The sequence below is a fragment of the Lepidochelys olivacea genome (assembly GCF_965140295.1).
Source record: "Lepidochelys olivacea isolate rLepOli2 genome assembly, chromosome: 10".
NCBI lineage: Eukaryota > Metazoa > Chordata > Testudines > Cheloniidae > Lepidochelys > Lepidochelys olivacea.
Window position 1 is genome coordinate 65,691,340 of NC_140420.1, and position 17,830 is coordinate 65,709,169.

At 38.0% G+C, this 17,830-nt stretch overlaps 2 protein-coding genes across 2 annotated transcripts in view; one reads left to right on the plus strand and one right to left on the minus strand.

The window, feature by feature from the left end:
* Positions 1-16,832, plus strand: part of FGF7 (fibroblast growth factor 7) — a 60,166-nt gene extending 43,334 nt beyond the window's left edge. The window contains exons 3-4 of the mRNA XM_084640445.1: positions 15,431-15,534; positions 15,967-16,832. Of these exons, the coding sequence (XP_084496571.1) occupies positions 15,431-15,534; positions 15,967-16,161 (299 nt within the window). The 3' untranslated portion in view covers positions 16,162-16,832. The remainder of the gene's footprint in view (positions 1-15,430; positions 15,535-15,966) is intronic.
* FAM227B (family with sequence similarity 227 member B) overlaps positions 1-17,830 on the minus strand; it is a 172,494-nt gene that overhangs the window by 108,047 nt on the left and 46,617 nt on the right. Inside the window, exon 11 of the mRNA XM_084640446.1 lies at positions 10,764-10,829. Coding sequence (XP_084496572.1) covers positions 10,764-10,829 — 66 coding nt within the window. The remainder of the gene's footprint in view (positions 1-10,763; positions 10,830-17,830) is intronic.

Sequence of the window (17,830 nt, forward strand, 5' to 3'; positions counted from 1 at the left end):
CATAAACTACATTTAAACTCGGTCATGTTAACAAAAAAATAGAGGGTTTTTTTTCTTGGCCTTGATCTTAAAGGTCATTTGAACTCGTAAACATGCATTTCCAAATTAATTAATTAGAAACACAAATTAACTGCAGTTAAAAACAGTTTCATTTTTATTTCACTTATTCACCATCCAAGTCTTTCCTGTCCCATCTTTATCAATTTGACATCCAACACAACTTACTTAAGGGCGGTGCTCACTAGATGTTTTATGTACAAGTTCTCTACAATCCCAGTTTGTCTTCATAAAAATCAGCATACTTGCTGCTTTCATAATTGGGGATTTTGATATACGGATCAAATGTGATATATCATGTGCAGAAGGTTAAAAAAAACAAAGATGTTTTCATATGTAGAAATGGAAGAAAATTCTGCCGTTATGAAACATTTCGATTTTTTTAAAATACGCTTTAGAGGTGTTAAAAACAACATAAATTTTAAAGGGAAAGTGCTTACAATGCGTAAGAAATAGATCCAATGGTGAATTTTGTCTTTGTCCACCTTTCCTGAGGAACTATACCTCCTCTATTTCTTTCCCTTTCTTTCCAGCATTTGAAGGCAGTTTTAAAAGGGGAGCAAGCAGGTTCAAAGCCATTGTGATACAGGTTTCATTCTTTACCTGAAAATGTTCTCGTAACATGCACATATGCTAATCTAGAGGAATAAGTGAGGGAAAAATCCATGGTAGCTGCTCTGCTGAAAAATGTTTCTGATGCCAAAACCCTCCTGCGGTAAAGGCTATAGAAACAATGGTACTTGTGAGTGGGGCTTTCATTCTTTAGTGGGAAGGCAGCATCCACAGAGACATTAGGAGGAGAGAGCTATTTGCAAAAACACCAGATGATGTTGGAGTGTTTGGTAATGGAGCCATATGCATAGGGTTTCCACAGTGAAAAATCTACACTTAAGAATCTTTTCCCATTGCTCCCTGGGCATTCTTGTAAGAGGACACCCACTTTGCATACACTGGTGGCCAATAAAAGACTATTGGTCACATAGGCTTCTTGGAGCTAAGGAGATGTCAGAAGGAAAGCTAGTGGGAAAGGTGTTTCAAAGTAGGTTAGGTCTGGCTGGATGCCAAAAATCAGACTGCTCTGACGGTTGAGCTGGCAGTTCTTAGAAACAGCAAGGAACGGTTGGTGTCACATTCTCATCCTCCAAAAGTAGAAAAGTGTCAGGAAAGAGTCATATTCTCGGCATCTTGGCTGCTAAACTGATCAGAGAAATAAAAGAACTAATCCTGCACAATGCAGGAAAATGTGCCAGAATGTGTAAGTCCAAGATAAAAAAAATGATGAGCAGAATATGGAGCACAGAAAAACTAATAAGAGCACCTTTTACTGACAACAAGTAATCTCTGCCTTCTAGCAGGAAAAAGGAGGAAACATGTTCTAACCCCTACTTCCTTTGGGCTCAAACGTCATTAGGATTTTAGGGGTTCTTCCAGAGGCATTAGGTCACATGCAAGCCCCTCTTCCACATGAGCTTTGGGAAGGGAAAACAGGGGCAGAGCCAGTCCTAGAAATTAGAGGCTACCCCAACAGGAGCAGGTAACCAAGCACCTCTTCATAGCTCCCAGGACATAGGAGACATCCTCACACTCTGCTGCCTTCACTTAAGGTTTGGACATATTCTGTTTGCTGATTGACTGCTTGTTTTGACTGCCTCCACCACATCCTTCACAGTCCCTCAGCTGCCTTCTTCCTTCCCCATTCTGCTCTTTCCCTATCCTCATCTCTGCCCCTTCAATTTCACTCTTCCTATTCCTTTGTCTTTCCTGCTTCCTTAAGCCTATTAAGTCATCCCTTCATGCATCCCCCCTTTATCCCCAATCTGTAAAATATTAAAAAAAACAAAACAAAACTCCCACCCCTACCCTCAGAAGCACACAACAAAAAGGAACCAACCTATCCTCTATCATCCACTACTCTAATCATTCTGCTTATTATTTGCATGCCCTTTTTTCATCCTGTGTCTGTGCAATTCTCAACACAATGGAGCACTGATCTCTACTGGTGCTATTGTAAAACAGGTAATGGTAATGATACTGGTTGCTAAACACCTCATCATCATGTTGGAGACTACAATTTGGTACATGTCTCCTCATACATTTATATATTCCTCCTGGGGACTGTTCTTTTTTATCCTGGCCATTTGTGCGTAAGGATGCAAGCATTAACAACTACTCAGTATGAGGCAGAGTGAATTACATGTAATTATTTTTATTCATGCGCAAACTTAACTTGTGGTGGCGTGGAAAAATGTTTCCTACATGGTAGGCCAAAGGCCAAAGAAACACTTCTCTTAAGTAGAGGAGTATATTGAGCTGATGTCTAGTGAAGGTGAGACATAAGTAGTTCCTATCAACTTTTCTGGTTGTTTATATCAGAGATAGTAAGGCCAAAAGCTTCTTTCACAGAGTTGCTTCAATGGAATGTTATGGGTAGGTGCACTTGTGCCTCCCATATTTGTGGTGGGAAGTTGTATATGAGAATCCAAGCTACAAAAAACACATTCACTACACAAACCGATGCTCTGCACATGGAACAGCTGCACTTTACAGTAATGCCAGCATCTGTTTTGTGGTTTGTAGGCATTTTGGTCTTGCAGAGTTGTTTTAACCTTGTTGACTCCTTAAGGTTTTTTTGCTAATTCATGGTAAATATTTTTTTCCATGTCTTGAACGCAGTGGCTCATTTGTTCATTGTTTTCTACTTTCTACTTTGGCTCTGGCTGTTGGCCTCATACACATGGCAACACATATGACTGTGGTTGCCTTTTGCTCACCACCCATGTAGGTTAAGAGTGCACATTGATCAAGGATAGCCATAATAGATTAGATTATTTTTAATTTATTTAATGTAGATTCTACACTAAGAACTACTGGATCTCAATGTTTGGATTATTCTGAAATGGATCAGTATTGTTCTGAGAACATTTATGGGCAAAGCCATGCTCTGACCTAGGTTTTCAGATTGTAATACTGTCCTACAGAGCAAGATCAGGGAATGAGTCAAGAATGTAAATGTGTACTCTTGAGTCTTGGCCCATTGATGTTCTAAATCAGTATGCCCATAAGCTCATCCTATTTATTATGCAAGCTATTTGTTTCCTAGTACTGGCATAGTTCCAGTCCCACTGAAACCCAAATGTTTTGAACTTAAGGCAGTGCATCCTGATGTACTTTACTTCATTGTCAGAGGTTTAATTTGTCCTTGCTAAAGTGGTTGAATGGGCTGCAGCCAACAATTATCATGCTGCCTTCCTGAGAAAAGATAACAGTCAGCATTAGTTAAGAGTGTAAATGATCTATTCCTTACATTGATAGAACATCTCAACTCCTGTACTGCAGAACATTGACTGTGCAACTAGGGGGAATTGTTTGGAATTTTATGTTCATTTTATGCAAATTATACTTTCTTGTTTTCAATTTTATTTGTTTGTCCATTTGCAATTTCGTCCTCTTGCTAGCTTTAATTCTACTCCCTTCCCAGTCTCCTCTGGTGTCTTCTAAGGCAATTCAGCATTTACATGGTTCCTTTGGATGAAGCAATCCAAAGACAAAGTTTTGATTTCCATTCTCAAACAGATGACACACCTGTTTATTTGAAGAATAGTCACAATTGCTCCCTTCTTCAGCAATTTCAGTATGATTATATAACAAATTGAAGACACTAAGATAATGCCACTAAAATAATGAATTAAATACTGTACTACTCAAACTGAACAACCAATTGCTGTTTCCAGATAGAAACAAGTGTAAAAACTTCCTCATTCTCTTCCTCTCTTGGTGGATTCTCATCATTTCATATGAAGAGAAATTGAAAGGACTGGGATTATTTACCTTTGAAAAAAGACAAGTAAGAGCAGACAAAGTAAAAGTATGATATGGAAAAGAGTTGTTTCATAATACAAGGAGTCTTCTAATTAAATCAAAAGGCAGCAAATTCAAAACTGATAAAAAGAAATAAATTTTCACACAGTGCATAATTAAACTGTAGAACTCATTGCCACAGGATGTTGTTGAAGCCAAGAATTTAACAAGATTATTCAAAGCGGTATTAGACATGTATCTATATGACAAGAAGATTCACAGTACTAACAGTTAATGCTAAGAACATTTTTTGGAAGGGATATAAAGCCCTATGCTTCAAGCCTTAGAGACTGGTTTAACTATTAGGTATGAAAAAGACTTATGTGGATGGATTTTTCCACATCTGCCTCCTGTGTAGTTTCGTGCACCTTCCTCTGAAGTGTCCGGTACTGGCTACTGTAAAAGTCGAGATACCACACAAAACTGATTTCAGGTCTGAGCCAGACTGGTAATTTCAAAGTTTCCTATGATTTTAAAGCAGAGAACTCAGTTCATTCTATTAATGTCCTACATACCCTACTGAGCAAGCACTGCTTGTTTCCACAACTCAAAGTTAAATTCTGGTCCTAATGAAGTCAATGATAGTTTTGCTATTTACTTCAGTGGGGCCAGAATTTCACTCTTAATGTTTAAAACAATCTACAAACTTTTGTATGTTGAGTTGCCACTACTGACCCTTTTCCCCCTGCATTGTCTGCTTGTATTGATCCTCTTCCTTCAAGCAAACCAGCCAATAGGAGTTCACATTTGAGATTAAAAGCCCAAATAGAAAGCAGCTCACATTTGCTACTTTTTTGTGCAGAGGGACCCTGAAATGAACAGAGACTCTTCTCAGCTTCCTAAGGTAAACTAGTCATCAAACATACACTAGAATAGATACTGAATAGAATATCAGTGAGGAGTTTGCTTAAGCAAGATTGTTTGATGGTTCTTCATACTGTCTCCCTTCATGACATAACATTGCTGTTTTGTCGTTGACCTTAATCATACAAACCCCTCAGGAGCAAAAGGCCTGTGCCTTCCCAAGTGCCCGTAGTTCAGAAAATTGAGGCTTTTATGGCACTAGGAAGGAATGCAATCAATGGCCTTGCCCAATCCAGTCAAAACATGAATGTAGTTTTCTAAATTTCAGAAAGAGTTTGAGGTCGAAAGGTCAACCAGATCATCTCCTGTATATCACAGGCCACGAGCACCACCCACACACTACACCCAACAACCAATTTTAGACCAAAGTATTACAGCCCACAGGAGATCAGACTATCATGTACCACAGACGAGAATAGGAGAGACCAAGACACACCGGTGCCCAAGGCCCTCACAATGGCAGGGAAATGATTAAATGAGATATACCCACATAATCCTGGCAAGTATCCAACACCCACACACTGTAGAAAAAGGCAAAAACTCAACAAAGTTACTTCCAATCTGAACTTGGTGGAAATTCCTTCCCGCCTCCACATATGGTGATCAGTTAGACCCTGAGCATATGAGCAAGAATCAGCTGTCCAAACACCTGAGAGAGAGAATGCTCAGTGTCACCTTAGAAGCTGGCCTCCTTGTCTAATGCCTCATCTCCAGCTGTGGCTATCCCTGATGCTTCAGAGGAAAGAGATTTAAAAAAAAAAAAAAAAACCCCGAAGACACCAGAGCAGGGAATCCTTTCCCGACACCTGCAGGTGGCCAGCTGAAACCCTGAAGAATGATCTTTTAGGAAACATAAAACTTAAACTGGAAGTAAGCCCCAGAACTGTTGAGCTCTGCCCCTTACCATCACAACCAACCCTGTCATACAGTTGCAGTAATAAATCTGTCCAGTTTACTCTTAAAACTAATTACGTTGTTTGTTCCCAGAACTCCTATTGGGGAGGCAGTTCCAGAACTTCACCCCACTGATGGTTAGAAACTGTCTTCTAATTTCCACCCTGAATTTGTTCATGGCCAATTTATATCCATTTGTTCTTGCACCAACATTGTCCTTTAACTTAAATAGCACTTCACCCCTATGGTATTTTCCTCCCCTCCTATTGTATTTATGGAGAGCAATCATATCCCCTCTCAGCCTTCTTTTTGATAGACTAAACAAGCTAAGCTCATCCAGTCTCCCCTCATAAGATTGATCAAGGGATGGAAGGTCTTCCTACTAGTTCTTTTCTGCATCTGTTCCAGTTTAAAATCATCCTTCTTGAAAATGGGTGACCAGGGTTGAACATAGTATTGCAAATGATGTCTTACAAGTGTCTTGTACAATGGCATTAATACTTCACTACCTCTGTTAGAAATTCCTTGCCTGATACACCCTAGGATCACATTTGCCTTTTTCATGGCTGTATAACATATCATAGTCATCCTATGATCGACCCATACACACAAGTCTCTCTCCTCCTCTGCCACTTCCAACTGGTAAGCCCCTAGCTTGTAGCAGAAATTCTTATTATTAGACCCTAAGTGCTTAACCTTGCACTTTGTACTACCGAATTTCATCTCATTTCTTTCACTCCCATCTGCAAGGCCATCTAGCTCTTCCTGTATAATATTCTGGACCTCCTCTGTACTAACAATGCTTCCCAACTTTGCATTATCAGCAAACTTTTCATTAATAAAAATATTTAATAAGATTGTTCCCAAGACTGATCGTTGAGGAACTCCACTAGTAGCCTCCCTCCAGTCCAATAATTCGCCTTTCAGCACAACTCATTGTCTTCTCCCCTTTAGCCAGTTCCTTATCCATCTTACAGTTCTTGTACTGATCCCCAGCTTTCCTAATTTAACAAATAATTTCCCATGTGGCACCATATCAAATGCTTTGCTGATGTCCAAGTAAATTAGATCTACTGCACTTCACTTATATAAAAAATTCAGTTATTTTCTCAAAGATGGAAACTGGGTTCTACCTTTAGTAAACCCACGTTGTGTCACATCTCCTTTACCATTCACCTCTATGAATTTAATTTTAGTCTTTCCTTCACAATTTGTTCTAAAGCCAAGCCTACTTCTGAAGTCAGACTAACAGGTCTGTAATTGTTCAGATCACTTTTTCTGCCTTTGTTAAATATAGGTACAATGTTAGTTATTCTCCAGTCACATTGTAGTACCCCCAAACAGATAGTTTTATTAAAAATACTTGCTACCAGACTAGCAATCTCTTGTGCTAGTCTTTCAGTATCTGGGACGGAAGTTATCCGGTCCCCATGATTTGAGTGCATTAAGCTCTTTAAAGGTTTTCTTCCACTTCAGATGTGGTAATTTGCATTTCTAGATACTCATTTCCATCAGCCATACTGCCTTCATGTATATGTTCCATATTATCATCCTTATTGAAGAAAGAAAAAGGAAAGAGAAAGGGGTAGGGGAAAATGAAATAAGAAAAACAGGATAAAAAATATTCCACTCAGAAACCTGGTTGACTGATGTCTCCTAGTTTCCTTACGAGAGCATGTAGTAGCATAACACCAGTCATAACTGAATTACTAATAACTAGAGTTGGTCAGGAATATTTCACCAAAGCATTTTTTTTTAAAATAGAACATGACAATTTGTTGAAACCTAAACTTTTTGCAGAGAAGTATTGGTCTCAACAACACTTTTATCAGGAAAGGCTTCTCAGGTCGAGGATGGAAAAAATGAGAGACACAGACCACTGTACTGCAGAAATAGCCAACAGCCCAGTGGATAGGGCCCTCGTGTTAGATGTGGGAGACCCAGATTCAAATCCCTGTTCTGTCTGGTTTGGAGCAAAGACTTTAATCTGGGTCTCCACATTCCAGGTGAGTTCCCTCACCACTTGGCTATTCTGGGGCGCTCTCTCTCATTTTTTCATGAAACATTTATAATTCTTGGTTTTGTTTGTATCAGAAACAAAATTTTGTATTTTTCTGCTAAACAGATTTCTTGTTTTCTGCCCAGCCCCACTAATAAAATACAACTGAAGCATGAACATCTTTCAAAGAATTCAAAAAGGGCCACTGTATCTCTAACTGCAGATTCTTAGATTTATGACAAAAGGCAAGAGGAAAGACCTGCTCGGTACAAGCCATTGTCCAGTTGGTCCATCTACTACATAATTCCACTGCCATATACACATATATCAGGGAGGAGCTGTGGCCACGTTACTACTCCAGCCCAAATTTTGCTTTATTGGCCACGCTGAAGTTGCAGTCCAGATACCCAGAGACAGACAAGGAGTCTGCTCCTCCAGGGCCACTCGCATATGACTGACACTCAGGGTATATGCTTGTTATCAGAATTTCGCCGTGACTAAAAATCTGTTCTTCAAATGCTGAATATGACATTTTCAAACATTCACAATTCTGTTCATTTTTCAACCAGTCTTGTTTTAACTTAGTCATGGATATATGCTACTCTTCAATGAGAAGTGTTTCCACGTCAAATTTCAAATTCTGCCGTTTTTGAGCTATCCATGTTGAAAAGAAATATGGCAACATTTTAGAGAGAGAAAGGTGTTGGTTTTCTTGTACATGGACATAACAGAAAAACTGTGGAAGGGCTTTTACTTAAAATTAGCAAAAATGTTCACCTTTGGATGGAGACTAAGCATGGAAGGTGAAATGAAGATGTTCTCAGCATGTGGAAATATATAATACACACATGTGCATCCATGCAGCTAATGTAGTTACTGCATATACTGCAGATTTCAGATTAATATTAAAACTTCAGTACACCATGGCTGGAATAATTTGACAGATGCTAAATTTATGATCCTAATAGTTACTTGCATGTGAAAACGTTTTGCTATGCTTGTGATTTTTGTTAAGGTATTCAAATCATTGCCATATGCAGGGAGACATATTAACCTCATTGTTAAATTAAAAACATTCATGCTGAATCAGTGACAAAACTGACCAAGCTTAAACTTTTTATAAAAGTTTTGGGGGTTTTAATTACATTTTGAAAACTCTGTTAAAATTTGCAACCTAATACACTGAATTATTTAAAAATATTTTCAATTTTTAAGTCCACCATATATTATACTATTTTTAAGTCCACATTTATATATAGTGGCATATCAATGTTCTATTAGCATACAAGAATACAGTGCATGCATATTTGTTTTTGGTTATGTGGATGTGGTATATATAAACATAACACATGGGCATATTATGCAAAGTATGTGCATATTGTATTTACATCATTATCAATACATTATATATAAAGGTGTCAATATTTTGTTTATAATTTATTCTCTAATAGTTGAAACAATGTCATAGAAATATACACCTATTAAGAGTATCTAATGACACAATAATAGATGCCATTAGACTCTTTTCATGCATATATTTCTTGCCAGTATGTAACTGGTGAAACATTTATAAATGCCTATAAGATACGAAAAGCAAAACATGTTTTTATCAAAGATTCATAAAAAAAAAAATCATTACCCTGAACCTTGCTCAGAAATTTTAAATTGAACTAAAAAACTGAATTTAAATAATACAAAAATGTTAGATAGTAAAATCAACCATTGGAATGAAATCTACTTCCACTATTGTGGAATCAGTATCACTTGAAATTCAAATAATGGTCTGTGAGGGGAAAGACTAAAGTTGTAAGTTCTTTCCTAACGTAAGAATTCTGGACTCAAACCTGCAAACTGTTACTACTGCTCATATACTTTGTTCTAAGTAGAGTACTACAAAGTGACTCTGCTTATGAGAAAAAAAATATATGCTTTTTTTAAATGTTCTGCACGGGACTGACTCTGCTCCAACTAAAGTCAATGGTAAACGCGCATTCATTTCAATGGGAGCATAGTTAGGCCAATGCTGAGCACTTTTGTAAATCTTATCCAGTAGTTACTGTGTGCAGAACTAATCCTTACGTTTTTGGGCTCCTAATCAGGAAAGCACATAAGAACATGCTTAAATCCGTCCCTATGTAAGAAAACACTGATATGGGGTTATTGACTTCAATGGGACTAAGCACATTATTAAGCACTTTTCTGAACAGGGATGATTTCCTGACTGGAGGCTTTAAGGTACTATTTGTTGAAAAAGAGAAAAACATCTTAGATTATTTTTAAATTGTTTGACTTCAAGAAAATAATGAGCAGTTTATTTTATGTGGTATAGCACTGTTACCCTTCTTGATTTTCAAAGGATAGTTTTAGTTTTTACACAGCTATACTGTGTCTTTTGAGCTACTGTCCAGGACCTTAAAACATCCAAAAACATTTGAGGCCACCACAGTGTCACACCCTGATGAGCCATGTCGAACCATCCAGGCAGTGTCCAGCACTGGATGTGCTTTAATTAGACCACAACTCTACTCTTAAATATCAGGGACTAACCATCAGATAAAATTTTACAGTGCAGGTAATTCTATAATTCTTACCAAATACTTTTGGGGCTGCCATCAGCCTTCCCCCTTACTCATATCCTGATCCCAGCCAACCCGCTGCTCTCCCCTTGTATGGGGTAAGGGGGGCTATAAAGGAGTGGTGGGGGTTGACTCCTCTCCATACCAGTTGTAGAAGCCCCAACCCCCCTTTCTCTGATTCTTTAAAGAATACCTCCTTTAAATCCTTTACTAGTCCTTTTTATCTGATCACCATGTCCATTCCCTGCAGAATACATGCATAGGACATTTGCCACAAGCTTACATAATGAATTGTGACAGTATAGCCTAATGCCCCTTTCCTAACCTAATAGGCCCCTAACCTGCAGTAGGGAAGGCCACCCTTTCCCCACCCCAAAACAAAACAACCAAACCCACATCTTGCCTACCTCAATCTGGTGGTGAGAGAAAAATTCCTTCCCAGCCCCCTTGAGAAAGAAGTATCTAGGGTAATGACTGCAACAGATCATGAGAAAACCTGTATTTTAACTACTTACATGAGTGGGAGGTTGAGTGCTGCTCACTTGCTCCAGGTAAAAGAGGTCTGGACCCCATCCGGTCACCTGTGGGAGAGAGGACAAGATGTCTGCTGACCTGGTTTGGCTGACTTCTCTCTACTTTTTATGTGGAACAGGTAATCTTGGAGGCAGGGGAGGGCTTTAAAAGGGCAATGACCCCTTTCCTGTGAGCAGGTGGAAAAGTCACCCTTGCAATTAAAGGGGGGCAACTCACCTTCTTTGTCAAACCAAACAAAGGTTGGTTATTTAATGTGTGGTGAGGGCAATTGAAATCCTAATGGTAAAATGTCTGAAAAGTTTTTTCTGGGTTATCCTAATTATTCTTTACATGACACACCCATGACTGTTCTCCCCTGATAGAGAGAGATCTGATGATACAACAATGCAGTATGATTTTCTTTTTCCTAGTTGGCAGTAGATTTTTTGTGACATCTGATTTTTGCTCACTGCGAGAGTGTGTGTTTGTTTTAGGGGGAAATAGGAGGATTGGGGGAGTTTGCCAGTTTTTCTGCTGACTAGTTCAGTTTTCTGTGGATATATTACTCTGGATTAAGCACTCGGTCTACTGCAACTCACAGTTGAGTATTTGCTCATTATGTAATTCCTGTAACACCAATGACACACACATACACACACTGTCATCCATCCAGTGCTTAATTTGTAATGAAAGAGGTGCCATGGCTCAAGCAATTTTTTTACATTCATAATTGATGCACCAAGCCCAGAGCTATGAACTGCCAAGCCTAGAGATGTCAGGGCTCAGCCCTGGCACAAATTAAGTACTGCATCCATCAGATGATTGGTATGTAGTATCATGCATTGTTTGACTAAGGGTACCTCTACACTGCAGCTGGGAGAGAGCTTACCAGCTCAGGTAGACCGACAAATGCTAGCTCTGCTAAATCTAGTGGGCTAAAGGTAGCAGCGTAACCAGGGGTAGCACAGGCAGCAGCTTGGGCTAGCCAGCCGAATACAAACCTGCCTGGCCACCCTGGCTATGTACTCGGGCAGATAGTACAAGCCCCTGCCTGTGCTACTCCTGGCTACTCTGCTGCTTTCAGTATGCTAGGTTGACTAGAGCTAACATGTCTGTCTACTCAAGCTGGGAAGCACACTCCCAGTTACATGTAGACGTACTCTTACAACAGGCAATATCTAGCAAAAGGAAACATGAAACAACAACAAAAGCTATAGTCCTCTTCTCAACTGAGATTGTGGGGGGCCTCTAGCCTCCTGTAGCCATAGATAGGGCCTGCTTGTCCTCTTACAGGCTTCTGTTCCAGTCACAGGAGAGTGTACTCTCAGCTCTCTTTTGGTTGCAGGCTCCTTCATGCACCTTGGGCCTTTATGTATATCATGCAGCCTGGAATCAGACCCAATCACTAGATGCTGTCCAGCTGGGTCAGCTGATTACCAGCACCCACCTGCTGGACTTCCATCCAGAACAGGGCCTTGCCCTCTTGGCTCTTAAAGAGAGAGCACTCTGTACATTATATGTGAGTTAATCTTGAGAGGGAGGCATGTTCTGAGCATGGGACTGAGAATCAGGAACTCCTGAGATCCAGTCCTACTCTTACACTAACTCCCTCTGTGGTTTTGGGGAAATCACTTATCACAGTCTTCTACTGGCAATAAAGATACTTTATTCTTCCCAACACCTTAGGATGTAAGAGTAGATAGTGCAGGTAAAGTCTACAGTCTAGGACACCACTGCACAGGAGCAGAACATCTTCAAAAAAGTAACATTCAAAGACTTAACAATGTCCCTGGCATTTCACAGTCTCTGTGGATCAGGGGGTAAAAGATTTCTGAGATAGGATCCCAATTATTTATTATATAAACTATGAGAGCCATGTAATAATAAGCCAAAGAGTGCTTAATATATTTTTAAAATAAGAACCCTAATTTATCTCTTTTTCCTCAAGCAAAGTAAATGTATTGAATTTTATTTACTAAAAGAGGATTTTCAGGAAATAAGAAGCAAAACCACATAATTTATTAATATAACTAATCTGCAACTGACACTATCTTTTTACACATTTATAGGGTATAATTATAAAAGCTAGGGTTTTATTCAACAAAGTCCTTCAATTCTGGCAAGGTAGGCTGTATAAAATGGCTCAGCATCCCCAATAACTATACATAATTCAGGAACCAAACCAGTAATGCCAAATTCTGACCTTGGATACCTGAATGCAAGTCCCAGTGACTTCAGTGGGAGTCATGCACACACATTCCAGGGTAGGATTTAGAGATATTATGATTATTTGTTTGGTCATATAATTCTGATTCCTGATTCTTTGACTATTCTCTCAGGATTCCAAGCAAGATGATGGCATACCCCAATTTACTTGAAGGCTGCCAGACAGCATACAAGTATGAGTTTGGCATGTGTCAAAAAAAAAAATCAATATAATGGTGAATTTCATCACTAAATTAAGAAATAATGGGCTAAAAATTACAAATTCAGAAATTCTAAGTTTAATACAGTATCATTTTCTTAGACTACAGATTTTAGCATCTTCCCTTTTAAAAGTAATATTATTTCCCACTATATGCTGCTCTTTGACAGCCTGTGGATCCCTGGTTTTGTACCTATGACCCTCACTCTTGACCCTGTTATTCATCAGTTGTCCCCTGTAATTATTTGAATCCTGGGTTCAGTAGCTCCTCCCCTTAGGCTGAGGGAGGGGTCTTCAGACACAGTCAGGCTTGTGCCTGCCCACCTCTCCGCTTTTCAGCAGGTACACTATCTTAGCCATCAATAGCAGTTTACTCAGGCATGTCTACTCTGTTCTGCGAAGTTATTATAAATCCTTAACTCATTTTCTTTCCACACAGATAAGAAATGTCAAACATATATTTGATTGGCTAGATGCAGGCCAATCATCTGCTTTGAATACTCCACTGGAGTTTCAAAACCATGAACTTTAAAGTGAAAGTTAATACAATTTTTGGTGAGCTTCACTTTGAAGTTGTTTGGCTCAAATCCTTTTTGCAATGCTTGCACGCAAAATGAAACTTGTTAAAAACTCGAAAATTTTACTTGAAGTTTGGTAGATTCTACAATGGAGTAGAGAAGTATCAGAGAACAGATAAAAGAACAGAGGAGCACAGTGGAAGGGAAGAGGCATTAGATCTGGTGGTAGGAAAAACAAAAGGAAGAAAGTATACACGCTGGGGATGGCATGGAAGCAGAGTGGGTAGGAGGCAACAGACTAAAGAAGCAAAAGGGAAGAGTAAAGAGTAGAAGGGCAAGAGAATATAGAAAAGGGCATATAACAGGGAGATAAAGTAGCAGAATGACACCAGATTATAAAAAACTAACAAATCAAAAATCACAACCACAGCCCACACATTCTCCCTTCCCCCCCTCCCCTCACTTCACAAAAAATGAGCATAAATTTGTAAACAAAGATAAAATTAAATGGAAGTCTGGCTTGGGAGGGAGGTCTGCATCCTTCAGGTGTAAAACTCACACTGTGGTGAGGACAATGTGACATTAACACTCCTGAATTACTGTAGTGATGATAGATAATACTGCCAGTGCACAGTCCTTATACATAAGTGGATAGGAATGAGGATGCTGTACCATCAATCAAGAATGATCTTTGGGAAAGAGGTGGTTAACTTGGGTAGAATGCTGCCTGTCAAAGACGTAAGGTTACACCCTTAATCTTCTCTCTCTCTTGCCCAGCACACTTTGGTTAGGTACTGAATTCTGAATGGGACTGGCTGAGCTAGAAAGACCCCTCTGTAGAAAGAAAGTCACAAGAGGAAGTTAGGTAGCAACTGTTCTGAGGATGGCCTCATATCAGAAAAGGTGTGGCCCAAACTCAAAAGTACTATATTCTTTAAACTATTAAAATGCTTAAATTTGAAAACTATACAGTGTACTCTGAATCCCATATTTTTGATCAACAAAGAGTATTTTGTGTTACACTAGTAACTATGGATATTTGTTAATAGCATCTATCAGTCAACACAAAATTAAGACAACTCCAAATTTTCTGGGTTAAAGATATTTGAATAACAAAGTTTTGATAGTAGCTTTTGATTATATATCTTCAAATGCAGATATCTTTACAGTTCCTGTCAGTTTTCAAAGCCTGTAAAGGTCAAGCAGGTACTTTATCTTCCTTAAGACACTGTGGTCTGTTTTCCATCATTTGCAAGTTCTAAGGTTTATGCTTCTTCAAGGAGGTGACACCGGTAAAATTCTCACAAATCTTTTAAATGTGGTCTTTAAAAATTCTGTGAATCTTGGCTATACCATGTATATTTCTTTCAACTGGAAACCAGAACCAGAGAAATTTTAAGAAAACAGTCTGATTCTTAAAAAATGCAAGTACAGTTTAGAATAATATGGTGAGTGGGAAACATAGCACTAGAAACTGACATGCAGAGTTAGTTGTGAATGGGTGTGAGTATACATATACAGGAGATGTTTTAAAGAGAAAACCATGATCTAGTCTGCACTCCATATGTGTAACGACATTAATCTTTTATTTTAATAACCACTCTCACCAGTTTAGGATTTTAAATAAAACCAGAAGTATTGTAGAATCATTAAGACAAACAGTCCTCTTTGGTTCGACTGTAGAAGCAAATGAAAAGTTTACAGACCTCAATGTGTTTCTTTGCAGGTATTCTGGAAATAAGAACAGTGGCAGTTGGAGTAGTGGCAATTAAAGGTGTGGAAAGTGAATACTTTCTAGCAATGAACAAGTCTGGAAAACTCTATGGAAAGGTACTGATAATACTGCAAAGAACTTATACTATGGAAATATACACTTTTGTACATTTTCTGCTGATTTTTACGTAACATCTGTGCAGTTTGTGTAAATTACTGCTAGTAAGTGGAAACGTATTGCAACTTTATCCAATGGCAATGGTGGATTCTTATGCCTGGTTATAAAAGCTAAGGATTAAATCCCTAATCTTGTTTTAGTAAAAATCTTCCTCTTGTTAAATATTTCAGCTGCTAAGGGAGGATATTCAAAGCTAAAACATAAAATATGTTAGTTAAGACTTAAGAGACCTAAGTAATTTATTGAGTATTTTAATAACAAATTATATTTATTATATGGTATATGTTCTTCCTCCAGCTTCCCCAACCCGATTATGTATTTAAAGAACAAAAGTGCTAATTTTATGCTATGCTATCATTCACTCTTAACAGAAAGTATGCAACGAGGACTGCAACTTCCGAGAACTGATTGAAGAAAACCATTACAATACTTATGCTTCAGCAAACTGGACAAACAAAGGGAAAGAGATGTTTGTGACATTAAACCACAAAGGTGTCCCTATGAAAGGTAAAAAAACAAAGAAAGAACACAAAGCATCCCACTTTCTTCCTTTGGCAATATCCTAATCATATATGATCTACAGAGAACTAGTTCCAGCAGGAAGATTATTTTTAAAGAGACTGAACAAGTAATCAAGAGAGGCTGGAATACTACTGAAAAACTGAACAAGCTGGACTTGCGCATTTATGTTTATTTTAAAGAGACTTCATTAAAAAGATTTGAAAATATACACAAAATCAGATTTAGTAACTAAAAGTTGTAAAAAATTGTAAAGAGTTGTACAATCATTATGTTAGTAATAGTAACTGGGTAGTTTCTTAAATTAATTTACCCTTAAGAGCAAGTCATGACTTGATTATCTGATGATATTTTATTTAAAAACCTATCTGCTTATTAAACATGGCTGCTATAATAATAATAAAGCAGATGATAATGTAATGTAAAATATGTCAGACTTTAAGGCTGCTGGAATGATTTGTCAGATTATCAAGTCAATACTAAATGTGGAGATTGAGCAGTATTTTAAATAGTTCCCAGAGAAACTGATAAACTATACATAAACTAGGATCAGAAAAAAACCTTAAATCTTATAAATTTGTTACTGTCATATTGAGATTAAAAAAGCTTGTTTGGAAAATTAAGGTTGCACCACTACAAAATGTCAAATGTATTAACAAGAACAAATACCTAATGCTGCTCTAAAAGATGTTTCAAAATAGTGTATGTAAAATAATAAGAATAGGGAATAAATAAAAATGTACTTCATCTCACTTTCCACAAAATAACATTTTATATAACGACGAAGTAAAAATTCAGACATCTTAAGGTTTTTTATGTAACATAACCTATCTTTTGTATAATTCCTGTTAGGGCATATGGCTTTTAATATTGTTTTTCCACCGTTATTCATGCTTTTTCTGTTGTTACAGCATTAAACTTTATTTTAAGTTATATTTGAACTTTATTGTTCTAAGTTATTTAAGTTGATGTTATTTATAAAAAAAAACTTATTAAGCTGCATCTGTTTCATATGCTTTTAATTCCAAAGGAATAACAAAATGGTCTGGCTGAGCTGCATTGTTTTTTTTCTATGACCAGACACACAGTCTAGTACACAAGACTCTTGCCAACATGCACTGGATGGCAGACAAAAATGACAGCCTGCAGCAATTCTTACAAATGAAGTCTCACAGGGAACAACCCAAAAATGTAAAAAAATCTTTTGCCACATACTCCTGCCAATTAAGTTTAATAGCATTCCCAGAGTTACAGCAGATATAGAAAAGTTGTAGCTCTGATAGATATTGGGCTACTTCCTCGGTTGGTATAAATCAGCACTGAGTTCTATGGAGCTACACCAATTTACACCAGCTGGGGTAATGGTCCAGAAAGTCTAGCCAATAACAATGAAACCTCATGACTCCAGAGATTTAAATCCTCTATCCACGGTTGTAAATAGTACAATAACTATTGCCACATGAATAGTTCAGCGTCTCTACTTTAATTCTTGCCCTCGCTCTTCAGACTGGCAACAAATTTTCCAGTTAATATTATATGAGTACTTGTTTGCTATAGGAAATGGACAGAGATCACCAAATAATTACACTAAAAAGCAGCTGTTAGACAATCACTATTAACCTTGGATAGATTCAAAGCAGTTTCCAATGGAGTTAAAAGCTCAGTTTTCCACTACAGACTCTTGAGGTGCATCTACAGTAGGACTTTTGCCAGTAT